The sequence below is a fragment of the Equus asinus genome, chromosome 16 (genome assembly GCF_041296235.1).
Source record: "Equus asinus isolate D_3611 breed Donkey chromosome 16, EquAss-T2T_v2, whole genome shotgun sequence".
In the NCBI taxonomy this organism is placed as follows: Eukaryota; Metazoa; Chordata; class Mammalia; order Perissodactyla; family Equidae; genus Equus; species Equus asinus.
This window is the reverse complement of record NC_091805.1, coordinates 6,045,429-6,066,781: the sequence shown is the minus strand read 5'-3', so window position 1 is coordinate 6,066,781 and position 21,353 is coordinate 6,045,429. Positions and strand designations below refer to the sequence as shown.

The 21,353-nt window shown below is 44.9% G+C and overlaps 1 protein-coding gene across 10 annotated transcripts in view; it reads right to left on the bottom strand.

Moving 5' to 3' along the window:
• Positions 1-21,353, bottom strand: part of IL12RB2 (interleukin 12 receptor subunit beta 2) — an 85,499-nt gene that overhangs the window by 38,665 nt on the left and 25,481 nt on the right. For all 10 annotated transcript variants that reach the window (XM_070486566.1, XM_070486569.1, XM_070486572.1 and 7 more), the window contains 2 exons: positions 13,049-13,128; positions 1,677-1,896 (listed from right to left, as the gene is read on the bottom strand). In XM_070486566.1, the coding sequence (XP_070342667.1) occupies positions 1,677-1,896; positions 13,049-13,128 (300 nt within the window). The remainder of the gene's footprint in view (positions 1-1,676; positions 1,897-13,048; positions 13,129-21,353) is intronic.

The window sequence follows — 21,353 nt, the reverse complement described above, 5'->3', positions numbered from 1 at the left end:
TGCATCTCATTGATCGCCAGTTAGGCTGGACATATTTTCATTCCCTTATTATTCCTTTTATATTTATTTTTTGAGCTGACAGTTCATATCCTCTGATCTCTTATTTATTTGAAAAAGTTAGATAAATAGATAATCAATCCTCTTTTTGCCAAAAATGTGATATATACTTTTCTTAAATTGCCGTTTACATTTTTCAAGTTTTATTTACGGTGTTTAAAAAATACATTTTACTATGTATAAAGTTTAAGCTTTTTTTCCCCATCATTAATCCATCTTTACCTTCAGGTTTCTGCCTTAGGGACCTGCCCCACGAGAGGCAGAGATTACCAGGTGCTACCAAATACCCCTCCTTGTCATCTTTGCAAGGGAGCAGTGCTGCCTGAAACCCCTTTCTCAGCAGCTGGGCGTGGCCAGGTGACAGTCAATGGCTGCAAGTGTGTCGCGTGACCTGGGGCAAAGCTCATCAAGATCAAGGGCTGAGCCCTTCTCCCTCCCTTCTTCTTTTCTACTGCCTAGAAGGAAATAGCTGGAGCAAGAGCAGCCATCTTGGACCATGTCCATCTTGAGGATGGAAGCCAACTTAGCAGAGGGAACAGAAAGAAGGAGCCTGGAGTCCTGATGATGTCACGAAGCTGTCACACCAGCCCTGAACTGTCTACCCCTGAACTTCTTTTATGTGAGAGAATAAATAAGTCACTGCAGTCAGGGGTCTGCTCAGAGCACCCCTTATTGCTAAGAGCAATTCCTAACTCCTATACCAACCCAAGGTGATATCAATATTTACTTGTATTATTTTCTAGTTATTTCATATATATTTTTTCATATATAATTTATATAATATATATAAAATATACATTTTATAAAATATGTTTTGGTAGAAACTTCTTCAAAATGATTGCTGGACTCACATGTAGCTAAAATTGCTACACTGAATTTTAAGGAAGGAAGGATCTAATTGTAGTTTTATTCTATTAGGCATTTTGGGGAAGAGTTAAGCCAATGATCTTGGCGTGGAATGCTTTTATAATTCAGGTCTTGAGAAACAGCACGAATATCCATTTTCTTGACTAATCATGGGTTTTTATCCTGAGAAGTTAGTTTTCAGAGGAGGTACTCTCAAATGTAGATAGCTAGTTGGGAGGTTGTCAGTGTAGATAATTGGATGCATATCTAAATTTGTGTAATAAAGAGCTGTTGTATAGAAAGCTTTTACTATAATATCATTACAATCAGAATTTCATTTTAATAATTTTAATACTATTGATTTTAAAATATGTTTTGATTGTAGGTATAAGATGTTTTTTCCAGAACTTGACAACGCATATTATTCTTGCTTCTGGAAAAATTAGCCAGATATTAGTGTTCAATTTAACGTAACTCGTATTTCGTAACTAACATTGATTCAGCACCTACTGTGTATTAGTCTCTGTGTTGAATCTCACGATGACCTGCAAGGCGGGTAATATAATCCCAACTTTCGAGAGGGAGAAACTGAAGCTTCGAGGTGTTAATTCACTTGTCCAAGGCCACTCACAGGCTGAGCGGAAAAGACAGCCTCTGAAGGCTGCTGAGTCTGGAGTCCAAGCTCCTGGGCTATCACACCAGGCCCTGGGCTGGAGAGGAGATGAGTAAGACACAGATCCCACGGACAATATTAAGGAACAGGCGGCACTTACCTGCCCCACACAGGTCCGATATGTTAATGTGAGTGGGCGGGGAGCTGCCTTTTGAGTTCTCTGCAGACACAGCTGCAGTCCAGGTACCAGTTCCGGAAACGACCCAGGTCCAGGAGGTATGTTCTGTGATGTTCTGTAGTGTGGCTTCCTCCCCTGCCACCTCCTGCAAGGTCACCCGATAGTGGAGGATTTTTCCTCTTGCCTCCGACACACTCAGATTCTGCAACAGAACACATCCACTTACTGTGCACTCTCAGAGAAGGTCGCTGGATGCTCTGTGCCTGGGCCTCATGGCCCTGCGGCAGGAGGCGACCTCTGAGTGACTTTTTTATTTACATCTTCTCATCTCCTCTACTGCACACTTTCATGCCTCAGCCCATCCCCGCCATTTCGGGGAAAAAAAGTCAGTTAATATTTTTTAAAGCTAATTCTCAAAAACACATTTTCTTTTCTTGCTTCCAAATGAAACTTCCTAATAGTAGAAAACTTGATGACATCCAATGGAACAAGAGTAGGATCTGAACTCGGAAGATCTGGGTGTGAGTTCCAGCTCTTTCAATCATCAGCTGTGTGACCCAGGGCAAGGCACTCAGCCCCTCTGAATCTCCATTTCTAAATTTGTGAAACACTCACACACACAGACACACGTATAACTTTGTCTATAGAAAGTGGAAGGCTGCTCACAAAATCAAAAACAGGATTTTCAAGAGCTAACCTAGTAAAATCCACACTTAGTGAATTGGATTAGCCATCTGTGCTAGGAAACGAAGACACTGTTTATAAATGTGTGACTAATGAGTTTTGGAACTGCAGAAATTCCAATTGAGATCATTTGGGAGCAGTCCCAGAAAGCAAGCGGAAAATTCATGATTTGTATTGTAGCCCTGTTTGGATAAGGACCATGGGAAAGAGAAGCAGTGAGAAGGGAGTGCCGCCAAGGCCAGTGCTGGCAGCGCCCGTCCATGCCTCGCACGCGGAGGGAGGGCTCAGCTCACCAGACTCGAGCATTACTGACTTCTTGGCAAGGCTCTTGCTTCCTTGGGGTGCGGAGTGGCCTCAAGCGGCTGAAAGACACACCTTGAGACTGGCAAATGCCCCTTTCTCTGACTCGCTACTCCCTGAGCGATCTTCTAAGAATTTGGTTTCCTACGTAGTTTATCTGTCAGGAGAGGCTGGGCTAACATGAATGTCTGGTTCACTTGAAATTTGTATTTTTCACTTTAAGTGAATAAATTGGCCTTCCGATGATAATTTCCCTTCTGAAATAAGCAGCATACCGAGCGAGGATGTTCCTGTCTGCTGACTCAGGCCTTCGGCTTGACCCCACAGCTGCATGTCTCCCTGTAAATCATCCGTGAACGTCCAGCTTTTGATATTTCAGGCTCTGGGAGCTGGATTACTGCAGGTCCTGTCCTGGGTCCCCCTCCCCAGTCCACAAGGGATCGTAACCCGTGGTCCGTGCCCCAGGTGGAGGCCAGCTTCGGAGGGCTCCTTCGGGTGCACATCCAGCCTTCCCCTGGAAAACAGCTTTGTGTACTGGCGAGAACCAGTAAGTCGGCCTTTCACATGCCCATCTCTGCTGAGCTCATAGGCCTGCCACGGGGATGAAAATAAGGGCGTACTTTTGAAATTGTGATGTTCTGAACTGTTATTAATAAGCATGCCTCTTGTCATAGGAGGAAAAAACAGGATAAACTAAAGCAAAAGCTGGCTAGGGTGGACCCTTCCCTCAGCGCTCTCGCTCTCTCCTGCCCACCTCCTCCTTGGGTCCAGAGGTAGGACTCCTACCCCAGCCCCACCCCATGCATTCCCCCGCAAGGCACTCCCCAGGAGTTAACTGGGCTCACAAAGCCCCCCATTCTTGCCAGGGACCCAAGGGTCTCCAGTTTCACTCTGACAACTAAAGAAACTGAGCCCTAATTGGAGAACACCTTGCAATCAGCCTTTATGACCTCCCTCTCATCATTCTTCAGAGACAGCTCCGAAGTCTCACTCGATCCTATGGGGGGCTGAGAAAAGGGGGAGTGGCAGGTCCTCTTGGATCCGATGAACTTGCCTGGTGCATGCTGCGGAATCCAGCAGATCACAGATCTAGCAAATAGGCGTGGATCTGAAAGACGAGGGACAGTTCCCAGGGGGTAGTGAAGGGCTGGCCCCAGACCCTTGCTTTCCCTCTCCAAATCCCATATTTTCGAGGTGAAAATATCAGGGAGAAGGTGAGGGGGGGTTGAGGTAGTTAGACACATAAATACGGTATGCCGTGACTTACGCTTGTACAAAACGTCAAGCTCAAGTTTTGGGATAAAGGTTACCATCTCTCAGGTAACTGGTCTCCTTAACCAAATTCCAAAATGGGCCTAACTTGCCCAACAGAGTCTTGGAACAAAAATCCCATGAGCCAATAGAAAAACAAGTATTTATCCAGCTGGGCACATATTCTCCTGAAGCAACTGAAAACAGTATAATTAGTTTGGTTTAAAAAAATAAGAGTAACATAAAGTTTGCAAATAATGTAAGCAATCTATCACCCCTGGGTTACACTTGGCCATGATGGAAGGACTATCATCACAGAACAACAGAAGTGGGAAGGATGCTGCAGACTGACGGCTGACTCAACATTCCATTCTATCAATGGGGAAACTAGGTCCCAGGGACATGATGCAACTTGCTTAAGGCCACTTCAGGGATAGATGGAGGAGCTCAGAGTGGAATCCAGGGCTCCTGACTTCTAGACCAGTGATCGCTCTACTGGCAAGGCTGAGACAAGTGAATCCGGGGCACCATGTTTCATAGTTGGACTCCCCAGGCACCCTTCTGGTCCAAAGTTGCAAAGCAGCTTCTGTAATTGTGAGGTTGTGGTACGTTCTGATGTGGAGCAACGACATGAGGTCAGCAATTTTGGGAGGGTGGAGATCCCGAATTGTTTTTTCCAGAGCCAACAGGTCCTGAGTCACAAGGAGACAAGCTGTGAACCCAGAAGAACTTCGACCTGAGGAGCCAGCTGGGTCTTTCCAGATGAACTTATTTTTACTGGGTGAGTGATAAGGGAGAAACTGTCACTTATTGGGCCTTATCATGAGCCAGGGACTTTGCATCTGTTGTCACGTTTAGTCCTTACAGCTCCCCATCCTGATGAGGGTGCGGAAGCTTGGAGAGGTTAAGAAACTGACTCAAGTAGTTCCGGCAGAAAAGTAATGTGAGACTTGAGCGCGCCCTCTGGCGGATGTGAGGGAGGATGGCGCTGTCTGGCTCCCCGGGAGCCTCTCCAAGACCGGGTGCTTCTCGTACCTTCTTGGTCCGTGCTGAGAGCCGGGCTCAAGCCAGTGTTCCTCCTGTCACTGTCACGTCTCCTGTGACTAAGAGTGAAAGGAAAAGGAAAAGCTGTCCTGTTGCCCCTTTCCTGCAGTTTTCTTTCTGCTCCGTCCTGTGGGAAACGATCTAAACTTCGTAAACTTAGCCTTTCCGACTTAGGTTTGTCCAAGAATAAAGAGTGAACAGCTCGCTCATGAGCCTGTTACAAGAGTTCTGCCTAAAGGCTTTCAGCATCCAAAATAACTTGGCGAATGCAGTCCACACAGGACAAAGTCCGACATGTGTCAGAACTCAGGGCCCGGTCTTTTGTCTTGTTTTAACTATGGTAGACCCCCGGCCCCAGCCTCAGACGGTACTTTTCCAAGACCCCCAGTGGAGGCCTGAAACCGCAACAGTACCGACCTCTACACATGCGATGTTTTTTCCATACATACATACCTCCGATGGGGCTTAATTTACAAATTAGGCACAGTAAGAGGTTAACACCAATTATTTAATAATAAAATAGAACAATTACGACAACATACTGTAATGAAAGTTACGTAGATCTTAGCAACCTCAGCATGCAATCTTTTCTTCTTTCCTTGTTAAGTCAGGAACTTCTCCCTTTTCACTGGAAGGAAGCTCTTTACGGCTTCTCTTTGGCGTATCCGAATAGCCACCATCGCTGCTCTTGCGCTCGGGGTCCATTAGGAAGTAAAAGAAGGGTGACTGCAACACAAGCACTGTGATACCGGGACGGTCGGTCTGATCACGGAGACGGCTGCTAAGCGACTGACCCGCAGGTAGCGTATACAGCGTGGACCCGCTGGACAACGGAGTGACTCACGTCCCTGGCGGGACACTGCGAGATTTTTCATCATGCTACTCAGAATGGCCCACAATTTAAAACTTAGGAATTATTTCTGGAATTTTCTATAGTATTTTTGGATCGCGGTTAATCGCAGGGTAACTCTAAGTGCAGAAAGGGAAACACTGGGTGAGGGGGGGCCTGCCGTCTATTGGAGGAAGGTGCTCCTATGAATGCAGAAACCATTTCTTCTTAGAGCCTAAAAAAACTACTGTACTTGTCATAAAATAATAGTTTACTTCTGGACTTCCCCTGATGCAAATAATCTGAAAAAACCAAACCTGTTAGAGCTTAGCCTCTATCAAAGAAGAGCATCTGTGATCCGACCCCTTTGAAAGCTGGAGAATTTGAATACTTGCGAGTCACAGCTTGTCTGTGAAGACCTTCTCTGTGGGGGAGGCTTGGTTCGGAACACTGCTGACTCAGTTCTTCTTATCAGAGCCGGTCCTCTGCTTTCCTGCTCCACCACAGAGCAGCTGTGTGACCTTAGGAGAATTACTTTACCTCTCTGAGGCTCCATCTCCTTTTCTGTAAAATGAGGATGATTCTACGCACAGCATAGGCTTATTGAAGGATTCAGTGGGCTCAGGGAAGTAAACCGTGTCAAACACAGCAATGTCAGACAGTTGATTACAAAGAGCACAGGATTTGTGAGTTTAAGCCTGGGTACCTTGATTTCAGAACTCATCCCTGCCTTCAGCAGCCCCAGTCCAAAGTGAAGGAGTGACTCAAACGACAACCCTCGTCTGGAAGTGTTAAAATCACCGTATTGAAACCATCTATCTCCGGATGTCTCTTCCCGCCGGCCTGTGCGCTCCTCTTTGTATCCTCAGTGTCACACACTAGTCTGCCTCCCAACAGTGCCTCAGCAAACACTTCTCACAATTCACAATGAGCTTCTGAGGTATATACTGTTACTATCCGCGCTTGAGGAAAGTAAGGCACAGAGAGGTTAAGCACCTTGCTCGGGAGACACAGCCAATAACTGGTGAAGCTGGGACTGTGGCCCAGGAAGCCCGGCTGTATCTGGAAGTCAAACTCTTCACTGCTGGCGCTGCAGCATGAGTGGACACTCGCCAGGTGTGCTGCTACACTGAACCCGTTTGACCCATAGTCAGACCTCCGGGTAGCACCCCGGCATAATGACTTCCATCTTGTTCCGCAGCCAGAAAGATGGCACAATGATGGGGACTTTTGTAAGAGCAAAATGCTAACCCCCCTTCCACCTGTTTCTATCTTCCGCTAATTCTCTGCTACTGACTCTCTTATCTTTGTCCGTGACCACATTCTGCTAGCCAACCAAAGTTCCCTCCGTTACAGCCGGTGCCACATGTGACTCGTAAGCAAGGCAAAGCAGCCCGTCCTTTCTGAAAATGTCTTCAGAAACGCTCTGCCGCCTGGGACGGACAAGGGGCTGGGAGGGAAGAGGAGAGAGAGTTGAATATTATAGCAAAACTATCGCAATCTTCCCACCAGCTGCTTTTGTCCTCAAATATTGATTCTGAGATGGGACACCTCCTATAATTACATGAGGGCTTCCAGCTCCTGGCAGCCAGTCTTCTCTGGGGATTTACCACAGACCTTTGTCCCACACCATTATAAATCAGGTTACAAATAATACTTTCTACTTGTACGGAATGTCTTTCCTATGAGGAGGCCAAAGAATTCGTCCCTTCAGTGCGATGCCATACAGGCTGGAAGATTCTTCATACGACGCAGAGAAACACAGGGAGAAGGAGACAGAGAATGGACTGACTGAGCGGCCTCCCATCCCAACAGTCTCTCTGAGGCTGTGCTTAAACTGCTTTTGGGGCTTGTTATTTTCTCCTCCTTCTCGCATTCTCTGGTTTGAGGGTAGCTGTTTACCAAAATGAATTACTTCATTTAACAATTAAATAAAAACTCCGAATCTTTTCCCGACTTTTAGAACCAAGAGTTTCCTGACTCTTGGCACTGCTTGTGAAGGCCGTAGAGCTGCGCCGTCCGGTGCAGGAGGAGCCAGTGGCCCCGGGAAGCCATGGGGCCCTGGAAGAGGCCGGTCTGAACTGAGATGGGCTTTCTGGAGGGGAGCTCTGACCCACTGTACCGGACTGGTGCTTAGTGGACACACCAGTTTTCAAAGATGTCACAGGAAAAAAAGAATGTAAAATAGCTCATTAATAATTTTTAAATATCGATCACATGTTGAAATGATAATATTCCAGATATATTTGGGTGACATAAAATATTTACTGAAATTAATTCCACCTGTTTCGTTTTAGTTTTTTAAAATGTGGCTATGAGAAAATTTTAAATTAGCCACGTGGCCCGCATTTGTGGCTTGCTTTCATTTCTACAAGGTGGCACTTCACCACCATGATCTGCCGTATCCATAGTCCCCCGAGGGTCTCCTGCCAAGGGTTGTCCCACCTTGTCCTGGGAACCTGTTCCTGCGGCGTCAGCTCCAGTGTCACCTTTTGAGAGGTCTGACTTCTCACCCACTCCCTTCTCCATTGGGTGACACGACTGTCACCCCCCGGCTGAATCTTCCACTCCTTCTTAACACCCGAGTGCCCTTGCCATCCCCACTCCTCTGTCTGTCCTCCTGCTGGACTGGGAGCTCAAGGACCCATGGATGCGCTTGGTCTGGTCGGCCTCCACATCCTGACATGCAGCTCAGTGTCTAGCTCTAAGGAAGAGCTTTAACATACTAGTTTGTTTGAACGAATGAATGGATGGAGTGAATTCAGCTTCATTTACACACAGGTATTTCTCTTCCAGACCCACGGCCTCAACCATAACTTCAGAAAGTCTGTGACTTGCTGTGATCAAGACAGTGAGAGGACTTGGAAGAAATTAACAGGGGAAACTGGAAAGGTTAATGCGGCTCTAAGCCATTGTCATATCTTCTCATGCATTATCTATCTATCTATTGGAGGTGATTTTTCTTCTTAACGGACACATGCTGCATTCACTGGAAGAGAGTGTATGGGAATCACGGACTGAGATGCTTAATCAGAGCCCGGGAAACAACAGGAGCCTCTGCACAGAAGGAGATCATGGAGGGACTCCGAGGGAGATGATTGCCACAAGGCCCCGTGAGGGCTCTAAGCAACCCTGGGGCTGTTTGTGACACCGCAACATTGTCCACTTGTTACTGCATTTGTGGCTTCAACAATGCCCAGGCATTCTGGTTTTATTTCATAGATGAGGTTGTGCTTTTTGGCTGCAACACAGAAAGTATGTTTTCTCTTAAAAATAGCTGTGGCAAAAAGTAATACAGGCTATTCTTCAGGAAATGAAGCTTTCAGGAGAAACCAAGGTGTGGAAAAATGAGTAACTACGTGGGAACCGGAGCAACAAAGCAAAGGCCTCCTTCACCCTCAGCACACCCAGACTCACACACACTCATACCCACACACACCCACACACACACACTCACTCACTGCTGTGGTCTGAATGTTTGTGTCTCCCCAAGATTCACATGTTGGAACCCCAACGCCCAACGTGATGGTGTAAGGAGGTGGGGCCTCTGGGAGGTGATCAGGCCATGAGGGTGGAGCCCTCAAGAGTGGGATTAGTGCTCTGATGAAAGACATCCCCCAGAGCTCCTTCACCCCTTCTGCCATGAGAGGACACAACGAGAAGTCTGCAACCCAGAAGAAGGCCCTCACCCAACCGCGCTGGCACCCTGATCTCGGACGTCCAGCCTCCAGAGCTGTGAGAAATAGACGTCTGTTGTTTATAAGCTGCTCAGGCCTTGGTACTCTGTTACAGCGGCCTGAATGGACCAAGATACTCACATGCACCCACTCGCTCACACACGTACTCACATATACACACCCACACTCACACTTACTATTCCTCATACCCACAAAACTCAGACACATTCACACACATATTCACACATACCCTTTGCACTCGCACACACATGTACAACACACACGGACATGCACAAATGTTACCCACACACACACACACACTCGTCCCACGCACAGGAGCTGCACCCATTCAGCACCCAGGCGTTCTCCTCCAGTGTAAACATCCTGCAGAAACGAAAGGTCAGCTCGCACTTCCCCAGCTGCGAGAGAAGCACCCTCTCACTGTGTTCACAGGCCATGGGGTTTTACTCCGGGCTTCCTCTGGGCTGAGCCCTGAAATCCCCTCTCTGCGAGGCGGGGTGTCCCTCTCAGCGGGGTTCCCAGCATGGCTCAAAGTTCCAGCCTTGCTTCCTCTCCCCGGGGAGGCCTGACTCGGGCCCCACCACCAAGCGCCTGACCTGGCTGCAGCAGGTCCGGCAGTCTGACATTGGAGGAGTTCCTTGTGGCACGGCAGCACCCCGCCAAACTCTCCAGCCTTCGTGAGAGCAGCGTGAGGAGCCCCAGTTGGACGAGTGGGACAGGAGTGGTTCCAAAGAGAAGGGGCGGGAACGGCTCCCGGTGACAAGCGCCGTGTTCCACCAAATCCTCCCATCAGAAAGCCCTCCACCTCCTAGACCTGTTTCCACGGTTGTCACGAGTGTGGGACTGCGTGCTGGTGAGACTTCCTGGCGCTCTAGAGGTCTGTGCTTCTGTGGTTCTTTGTCCAAAGCAGGTCTGCTCACTCAGTCCCTCTGGTGAGGGTTTCATTCCCACTCCGAGGTGGGAGGCCTATCTGAGGCCGTTGAAGAAGCCCAGGATTTGGCAGGCAAGGACTTGATCTTGCAGGGGCCCTGCAAAACTCACGACTGGATCCGACCTTCCTATGGGGCCTCTCAGGCCAGACAGTCACTGCAGGTTTTGAAGGTGCCCTGTCATGACATCAAGTTGTAGAAGCTTCTAGTATTTACATTTTTTGGTTTCTTGTTCAAGCCAGTTCCAGTCCAAAGCACCCACAATTCTCACTCCACGAAAGGAAAGATTTTCTAACAATAAGAGATGCCCATCATGGCACGGACTGCCCACAAGGTGGACTTCTCCCTGGCCCAGAAGGTCCCAGCAGAGGCATGTCTGTCCTGGCTAGAGTGGGAGCAATGTTTATGAGAGGATGAGTGGGCTAGAAGAGAATTAAAGTCCTTTCGAATTCCCAGACGTCACTTTAGACACTAAGCTTTGCGAGGATTAGGGAGAAGATTAAAATGAGAAGCAGAGAAGAATGTGCATTTTTGCTAAGCGTTATCTGTGGGAACGAATGTTTATTCTAGTTTCAAAGTACCTGGATCCCGCCTCTTCTAAACCCTCTTTGTTACAGAGAGGAGCACACAGACAGAGGACTGGGTGTGTTGCTTTCACTGTTAAGATAACAATTCAAGATGTAGTACCATTTAACTTGTCCTTGGTGGCCCCAGAGATTTTTCTAGAGATCCCACTGACAGATCCCCCAACGGTCTCATCAGCCACAGGTACCAGTACCATTGCCCTCGTTCTACCGAGAGAAACCTGGAGTAGAGAGGAGTGAAGGGACTAAAACAGCGTAGCTCTTCAGATGACCGTTGAAGATGTTTGGGAGCAGGAATCTTTATGGGAGGAAGAATTTTGGTTTTAACCAGTCACTTACTTGTAAAAATGAAAACCAACAGCCAACAATTGGGCTGGGTTCTCCTATCATATTCACATGTTACGGCTGCTCTAAATGTCTTGCTTTGAGAACTGTCTTGCTGTTAAAAATGGCTGTATTTTAAAACAAATTTTAAGCTGCAGTTTTAGTTTCAAAGTGAAGAGCTTGAGTATGACTCACGAAGCTATTTATAGTAGTCTTCTCTTACACGAGACAGTTTGTGTGCGTGAGGGGGAGAGAGAGAAAGGAAAAGAGGAAGAGCTCATTTCTTAAAACTGAAGAAGCCTGCAGTTATCGAAATCTCTCATGCTAACCCCATCAGAGGACGTTACATTCCCACTCTGACTCTTCTGGTTTCGTGCTCATCAGCTTCATAATTCCAAAACTGTTTGTTTACCCTTAACTGGAAAGTGTGTAGTGAGAGGGCTGTAGGTTTTGGGAAACAAAGAGGGGGGAGGACGGCTCACCTGAACACCTCCTCTCACGAGCATGCCGGTGCAAACAGTGTTTTCCTTCAACAAAGGCGAGTCATGATATCGCACAAAGAGCTGTGGACAGGCTTCCGTCCCGGCTCTGCCTTAGGAGCTGGGAGACTTTGGGAAGAACTTCCTCTCTCTGACCCTCAGTTTTCCCATCTGTTAAGTGGGGATCCTGGGTACCCACCTCCCAGGGTTTTCCTAAGGATTAAATGAAACGACGTGCCAGCTTTCGGCACTTCGTGAAAACTTCACATCCTGTAACGACATTAGGCCTCACTGTTTGCTGGAAGGCTGCTGGGTTTACTACTGTCTTCCTACTCTTCCTGAGAAAGAGAGGCTTTCTATTCCTATGAGTGTTATTTTCTACTATTATTAGAGTTCTTGGAAAGGAAGGGCAGCTTTCCTTCCACTCTCTCCCTTTTTAATGACTATAGAAAATTAATTCCTAAATATCCACATCTACAGATTCCCATCTCTCTTTTTTTTTTTCCCTAAAGATTGGCCCTGAGCTAACATCTGTTGCCAATCTTCCTTTTTTTGTTCTTCTTCCCAAAGTCCCCCAGGACATAGTTGTATATTCTAGCTGTAGGTCCTTCTGGTTGTGCCATGTGGGACGCCACCTCAGCACAGCCTGATGATCGGCGCTAGGTCCACGCCCAGGATCCGGACCGGTGAAAAACTGGGCCCCTGAAGCGGAGCATGTGAACTTAACCACTCGGCCATGGGCTGGCCCAGATTCCCATCTTTATTTTCCCAAAAAGTGAATAAGTCAGGTGGCCTGGTCACTGCTGGGCATATTGTACGTAGGAGAGAGAAGGGTGGGCAGAGAAGGGTGGGCAGAGAGGGGACAAGAGTCAGAAGAGATGGCGTAGTGGGGTCAGAGGTGGACATGCTTGGGACCTTGACCTGATTGAGGTGGAGGAGGAAAAGACACAAGTGTGTCGAGGCAGGAACTCAGGCAGAGCCCCCCCTCATCTGGCACAAGTAAACGACATTAAGAATCATGAGGATGTGGCTGAGAAAATAAGCTCCAACCAGGTCTCTGAAGCCTCGTGTCCAAGCCACGAGGGAAATAAAAGGTCTTTTTCTGGGCTTAAAACTTACTATTCAAATATATAATTCACTTTATATGGCAATTGTATCTCAACAAAACCAAAATAAAACAAAGAAGCAAATATATAATTCTCCTGAATTTTAAGTTGGCACTGAAGACTTACCTTCCAGAAAAGAGAAATCCGTTGTCTATTGTAGTCAATGGGCTGTTTCGTGTACCAGACATCTAACATCCCGGTAGGCTCTGTTTTGAAGGGGAAAAAGCATATTTTCATAAAATAAAAAAATATATATACACACACACACTCACACACACAATATAAAAACTTGAAAAAGTCAATTGGTTATAAATGATTCTGGGAGAGTAGACTTATAGCATAATTTCAATTTTCTTTGTACCACGGTATTTTCCTTTTTCTTTTGTTAAACAATGAACATGGATATCTTTGGCCACAGAAGTCAGAAAAAACAAAGTTACCTTAAAAATTTTTTTTAAATGATGAGGAAATTAGGTTCCTAACTTACTCTTAATGCATGTGCTAATAAAATAAAGAAAGTATGTATCGTTATTTCTTTTTCACTGGAATGCAAAAAGAATTCTCAGGAGAAAATTAAAGACATAAATCATATGGGAAACATTTTCCGATCGTGTAAAAATACAAAATACAAATAATAAACTTTGTGTTCATCGCCACTCCTGAACTTTTCATGTTGTGGTATAATTATTGGGTTTTATGATTGTTAGACAATGGTGTACTTGAAAGGAACGCCTCTCTCATTCATCCCAACCGTCCTCACGCCGGCACAGTGCTTAGAATGTAAGAGGCTTCCGATGACTCTTTGTTCAATGATGAATGAGCAAATGGACAAATCAGGCAATATTATCTACTTGATGCTGATGCACAGGCTGAACCCATAGAAGAAATAACCGCCAATCTGTAAGACAATGGTCAAATATGACCTAATTCAATTTGAGAAAGTCAATCAAACATACTTGAAGAGAAATTGAATAATCAGCTCCTGTGTAAGAGTGTCTGCATGTGTGTGTACGCCCGTGTGTCTGTGAGTGGGTGAAGTAGTTTTATTTTTCCCACTATCATATTTATTTTGATTTATAGCCAGGGAGGGAGTCAATGGAAGCAACCCCTGAAATCAGGCTTCAATTGCACCAACCTAACTTGTTTAACAGTCACTTAAAGTGTATTTGAAGTGAGGGTACATTGAGGTTCCTCCTGGAGTAGCAAGTTCCATTTAACCAGATGGAAGTTTCCAGAAAATTAAGTCCCACATGGATAAGAGAAGACAAGCAGCAAGGAAGAGGAGAAGAGAAAGAGGGAAAGGAAGGGACGTTCTGGGCAGGTCCTGTGTGGGCTCTTTCACAGTTACACCTCACTTCCTCGTCACCCCCGTGACGTGTGCAGCTTAGTGCAGCGGTTAAAGTGTGAGCTCCAGAGCCAGACCATCTACGGACAAACCTCGGCTCTCTGATCTCGAAAAATGTTAACCACATCCTTAAGCCAGTCTCCTCATCTGCCCCACGAGGATCGTGATTCTACACATGGCATGGGGCCATTGTGAGAATTTACATGAATAGAAGAGTGTTGACACATGTTGAGCAGCTGGTAAATTTAGTTGTGTTGTCTTCTTCATTTGAAAACTGAAGTGCTGCAAGGTTAACGCACCTGTTCAAGGTCCCAGAACTAATGATGGGAGAAGCCAGGCTTTGAACACAGGTCTGTTTTCTTACAGAGCCCGTGGTCTTTGCCCTGCACCATGCCCCTGCCTAGCTCTGACACGGCTGCTGACTTCTCTATAATACTTCCCTCCCCAGCAGGCGTGCCCCTTATGTGTTCTCTTCTCTTCATTTGTCACCTCCTCTTCCTGCCTCTCTTGCCCTCTTCTCTTTCTGATTTTTCTGAACATTCATTCTTTTCTTCCCCCCATCTTCCTACCAGTGTAGTGTTTACCTTTCATTGAGGACTCAGCAGTAAGAAACGTATACATAAGACATTCTGAAAATGCTTCCAGTCCTTCAGAATCATGAAGAGTGACCCACGAAGCAAGCCCAGGACCTTTTTCTGCTGTCCAGATGCAAAAAAGAAAAAAAAGCGCAGGCAAGAGGAAAGGGGACCTGACATTTATTGACCACCTACTATGTGCCAGGTGATATTCAGACACTTTATGTACATTATCTCTTTTAATCCTCACACCACGCTGAGGTTGCAGGCAGTTGCAGGTGATTACAGCTGTCTTACAGCCAAGGACAAGGAGGCTGACAAAGGTTGAATGATTTACAGAACACTCAGAGCTGGTCAATGGCAAAGCTGAGAGCTGAGCCCAGGTCTTGCGTCTCTAAAGCCGCTGCTCCTCCATTACAGGTCAATGTACTGAGCAAAGATAGGAACGTGCCACAGATGAGATAATCCAGACGTTGTCTACATAATCAGCATCCTGAAACTGGGGTATGCTCAGTGTCAGAGCCAGCTGACTTGGTCCATAGCGCTGTCTTCAGTTAATTACATATTTGTAAGAATTTTAAAGGGAACACTCCTTGCCTCATTAAAGATCTACAACCTAACAGATTATTACAGAACTAAGAATCAAATTCTAGAATCACATTCTCTTCAAAGGATAAACTGAAAGTGAATCTGAAATTTCAACGGTGCCCACCTGCAATGTGAGCCTCTGGGAGGGAAATCATTAGCTGAATCTGTACGAGTTTCAAAGTGTAACGTTTCATGACCAGGGGTGTCAAACCACTGCTGCAGAAAGCAATCAAAGGGCTAATATTAGAACCCTTGACATTCAACCAACACAAAGTCACTTAAAGTTCTAACCTCAGTGTTATCTAACAGAAGACAGATACAGCTACTACAGGCAGGTGGAAAAGGAAAGTCAAAGGCCTGTGTGTCCAATGATTACAAAACAAATGGGTACAAATGATTAAAAACACAAATATTGAGAAATGGAAGTCGGCTCTCCTGAGATGAAAGCATCTCCTATGGAAAGGGAAAGATTGTTGGGTTAAAGAGGAGGGAGTCACCAATATGAAAAAAATATCCTAATTTAAGCAGGAGGTGGACCTAAATGATCTAAATGACCCCAGGGTTCTTTCAACTCGAGAATCCCAAGAGTGCAAGGTTCTGTGAAACAACAGATGTGATAAAGAAATCAGGGCCAAGCCATGCGTTCTACTGAGAGGAGCATCCACATCTGAAGCCAAGGCAGGTGCAGGAACGTGGACAAGAACAGCCGAACTGCCGTGGAACTGCCGTGGAGAGCAAGCCCTCCACTGCTTCAGCCCGCAGTGAACAGGAGTATAAAGACCTCCAAGAACATTGAAAATGGAGAATCCAACACAAAGGAAATATGGAAAAGGCCTATCTTGAGAGGTTTCAAGTAGTGGACTAAATGAAACACGCAAAGATTTTTCGGCCCAAATCATGCCGTAAGCAGGACAAGAGAGAGAGATGAGTGATTCACCGCCTTGGCTCCTTGAGGTCCACTCTTTGGGGTGTGATACGTTTATCCAAAATCTATTTCCAAACAACACAGTTCAAACAGATCTTACAAACACCTGCTTGATTAAACAAGTTTTTAGTGGTGGGTTCTGCCTTCAGACGTTACCACCTGCTATGCCTCCATGGGAAGTCCCATACAGACTCCCCAACCTCCTCCTCTTTGAGTCATGGTGTTTAACACTGGGTTCACTCTCCCTTGTCAACTCTTTCTTTCTCCTCTGTCACTATTCTTGATGGTCCAGCATCCACATGGGTGTTCCTTCCCAACGGCTGGTGCTGTAGCCCCTCCACCGGCCCATTTCCAATGATCCGTTTCTCTCAACTGATGCCTTTGCATCACACTTCCCTGAGCAAAAGGAAGTAGTCAGGCAGGGATTCCCCCATCTTTCCACGATGAAAACTTTCAAACTTCACCACCAATTCTCTTACACAGCACCCCCGCTGATTATACTGTGGGTGAAGCATCCCTACTTCCATCAAAGTTCAACCCCTCACCCGAGTTCTGCATCCCATCCTCCTGCTTCATCAAGGACCTCTCTCCCACTTTTCCTGCATCATTAATTTCTCCCTCTCTGCCGGGCCCTTATCATCACCTTGCAAATATACTGATTATCTCTGATCCTAAAAACAAAAAAGATAGACAAAGAATTTCTCAATACCACATCCTGTGCCAGCTACTGCCCCGCATCTCTGCTCTTCTTCACAGAACTTCTTGAAGAGTTATGAATTGTCACCGTCTTTATTCCCTTACCTCACATTCACTCTCAACCCATACCAATTGCTATTCTGTCCCCATCACCCTACTGACACTGCTCCTGGTTGGCAGTGAACTCAGTTTTACCAAATCAAATGGTTACTTCTCTGTTCTTATTTCATTGGCCTTAGTGGCAGCATTTGACATAGTTGAATATACTTCCATCAACTTTTTTTTTTTTTTAGAAATATAACTTCTAACCATACAGATCACAAGTGAAGAGTTTGTTTCTTAGTAGAAGCAGGGATGTTTCATCCATCCTGAAATCAATGGAGGCATTGTGTTACACTGCTGATGGGAAGAAAGTGAGTTGCAAAAGATTATGTGTAGTATATAATTTTGATTAAGCTCAAAACAAGCAAAACTAATTATTGTTTAGAGATACATACATTTCTGAAAGCTAGGAGAAAAGTATGAGGATGATAAACATACAATCCAGGATGGCAGTTACCTCTGGGGAAGCATGACAAGGGTAAGAATATATTGGTAATTTTATAGTATTTAAGTTGAATGTTGGGTTCGTAAGTGTTCCTTTCATTGTTAGTTTTTGTAAGAAGAAAGTAGCTTAAACTAGGATAATCATAGTGGCAATGGAAGGAATGAACAGATTTTGAACGTGTTTAGGAGAGAGACTCAATTGCTGATATGGGGGAGTGGGGGAAAAGAAGAATTTAAGGATAATTTCTCAAATTTTGACTTGAGTAACTAGGGAGACAGAGGTGTCATTTACTGGGATAGAAAAGATTGAAACAGAAGTATTTTAGAAAGATTTTGCTTTGAAGAAAAAAATAAAAGGTTTTGTTTAGGCTGTGCAGTATTTGGGATGTCGGTTGACATCTAAAATGAAGATATGGAATAGGCAATTAGAATAAAAATCTGAAGTTCTGCAGAGAGTCCAGGACTGAAACTCTATCCTCTCCCTCTCTCTGTCTCTGTCTCTCTCTATTTATCTAGTTTTAGAGTCATGGGACTGGACGAGGTCAGCTAGGTAAAGAAGGAATCCTACCCAGTGTAAAGCCATAGGAATTGTGGTTGAGAAGAGAAAAACGGCCAGTAAAAGAGACCAAAAAGAATTGGCCAATAAGATAGAATAAAAACCAGGAACACGTGACTTCACAGAATTCAAGGGAATCGAGCACTTGAAGGAGGAAACAGCTCCCTTCTCCTGTTGCAACGACCTCGGAGGCCATACGTCCTAGATGGAGGAAGGCCACAGGATTCCCTTTGGACTTTGCATTTTTCTTGGTGTCAGCTCCTTCAGGTATCATCCCCTAATGTTCTGAGATGGACTAGACACTCTTGAGTCTGAGGGTCTGACTGGTTCTCATTATGTCCCAGCACCTGGCAGAGCTCCTGACACACACACATTCCTCACAGGCCATCCAGAAGAACACAATTTTTTCATTGGTTTCTGTTTGGAGGGCTTCATGGAAAGCATTTCTTCTTATTGGAGTGATCAGCATCTTGTCAAATAATTGAGCTCAGCATTTATTTCTTCCAGGGTAGGTGTTCAACTTAGGGGAGACCAAAAGAATAATAAAAGAGGGTAGGGACTATTATTGGATCTCAAACATAACATTTTCCTTCTAATGAAAATGTTTGCATGTAAGCCTCTTTAGAAGGGTAAGAACCATCCGTCCCCATTTCCTCAAGCCTTAGGCAAAAGGACACAAGTAGGATTCTTTCAAGTTTGGCTACTTTGGGAGATGGCAAACTATGGCCCGTGAGCCAAATGTGGGCTGCTCCCTGTTTTTGTACAGTCTGTGAACTAATTATGGTTTTTACATTTTTAAATGGTTGAAAACAAATTAAAAGAAGAATTATTCTTAGTGATATGTGCAAATTATATAAAATTCAAATTTCGGTGTCCATAAATAAAGCTTTATGGGAGCACAGTTTTGTCTATGCATTTATATATCATCAACGGCTGCTTGCACACTATAATAGCAAATTTTAGTAGTTGTGATAGATCGTATGGTCTGCAAAGCTGAAAATATTTACTCTCTGGACCTTTACAGAAAATGTTTGCTGACCCCTGAGCTAGGCTGTTAAGAAATGCTTGCTAACCAAGATGGTAAAATAACCTCTAGTATTTAATTTTTCACACTGAAACTTTCTTGGAAATATTTTAAAATTACAAATGGATGAATGAATTGCCTAGCTTCTCCATGTGAGAAGGGGTGGCTGCAGCTGGTAACGCTGCATTTTCTCCCTCTTTGGGGGTCTCTCACCAATCACCCATGCCATCACCACAGTGGTGGAGGGGGACTCCTCCTTTACCACTCTGGCACAAGTATGAGCACGTAACACTTCCCTTATTAACAGTCCACAGTAGAGTTTAACAAGATTAAATGTGTAAATAAGACTTCAGAAAACGGTGAGTGAACAGACAGATACACATGATTGATAACACAGCTCTAAGGAACGCCTCACGCATCTTCATTTTGGAGTCTCCGCCTTGGGGGTTCAAAGTGGTAAAGGAGTGCCTTCCCCAACACCTGGCCATATTCTCAGGCATGGCTGGACACCATACAGCCCAAACTCAACAGTGTTTTCCCACTAGAAGCAAAATATGGCGGCTCGCTCCCCAGGATCAGGCATGCCTTCGATGGATAGGATCGCGGGACTATCCTCCTAAACATGGGAAAGTGGTTTCTTTTACTCCATGTCTTACTTAGTGGTCATTTAAAAGTGTTTTTCATGGAGGACCATGACAAGAGTTGGACTGAATGACATGGGAAAGGGCCACCTGGAGTCAAGGCCCTCATTCTCTGCTGACATGATATAAATAAGTGCGCCCAATCCTCCGGGAGAGGTTATGCTGCTCCTAGTTTTGATTAGCAAAGGCTGCAGAGAAAGATCTCTATCCTAAGACGGTTCACAGTTTTAGAGAGTAACTAAGAAAAGAAAAGCTTACTAGTAATTTTTTTAGATGCCAACTTATGTATGAGTCCAGGTCTAAAGGGTTAAAGGAAGAAGTGTTCACAAAAAATTCACACCTTTAGGTTTACATCAGTTGGTGTTTCATAAAGAAACTGATGACAGAAACAGTGGTGAGAGGTGAAAACCATGCAGCTCAGAGAAAAGAGAAAAGAGACAGCCCACAGAAAGATCACACACAGAAAAGGGACAGTCAGACGTCGACAGGAAGCCCACGGAGCTGGTAACGGTGGTAACTCAGGAGTACGGGTTTCTCTCTGCATGGCTGTCTGCACCTACTCTGAAGAAGCCAGCTCCCCATTCATAACCATCCACGGGTGCAGGAGCATAACAGGGTGCTACACGCATTGTCACGGTGGTGGTTTATTTTCTAGGATATGACAAAGTTACCTTCAGGGGTTTTTAATTCGACAGATAGACACTTAGAGGGAAAAAAAACAGAAAAATCTTTTCACATATCTCTCAGCAGGTCTTTCTCAAATGGGAGGGAGAATGACAAGAATTCACAAGCCCAGAGTTTCCCTACTTTTTATAGTTTAGTCGAACGTGATATAACTTAAAAATGTCCCAGCCTGTTTACTGCCTTGGACTTGCACATAAAATATGGCCCATTTTCAAGAATTTTATCTGTACTATGTATAAACAAAACCTAATCCATGAGGGATTAAAAAAAATACATTACTTTGTGTAATAAAAGGATAACAGGAGTAAGTTCTGGATTATAAAAATGACAAGCAGAGAGCAAGTGGCTCAAGATTAACTTAAGAGATTTTTATCCTAAAATAGAGGGAATAAATCGTAATTTGTTGGATGAATTCATTTTTAAATATTTTTTAAAATAGAGAAATGCAATTAATATAAGAAGAAAGGAAGAATATACAATTATTCTGCAATTCACATATTAGGTATTATATTTTATTAATAGGCTCTTTAGGTCCTTGAATGTCATTGGGGTATGATTGATAAGTGTCATCAGCCATCAAAAACCATTAGTAGCTCAAAGGAAACGAATGTAACATAATCATGAAGCCAGTTTACATGCACACGGATCCCTAAGTTTCACAAATAAGCATTAAGAGTTTCTCACATGAACACCTCAAACTCTCCAGATAATAAAGCAATGGACTCCATGCCAATAATTTTTCCTCTGAACCAAATTTACACAAATTATGAAAAGTTCTATATCATATCACTAATTGAGTGCTTTTGAAAACTAATATTCAGATGGCTATCTCGTGTCTCCAAGGATTTGTT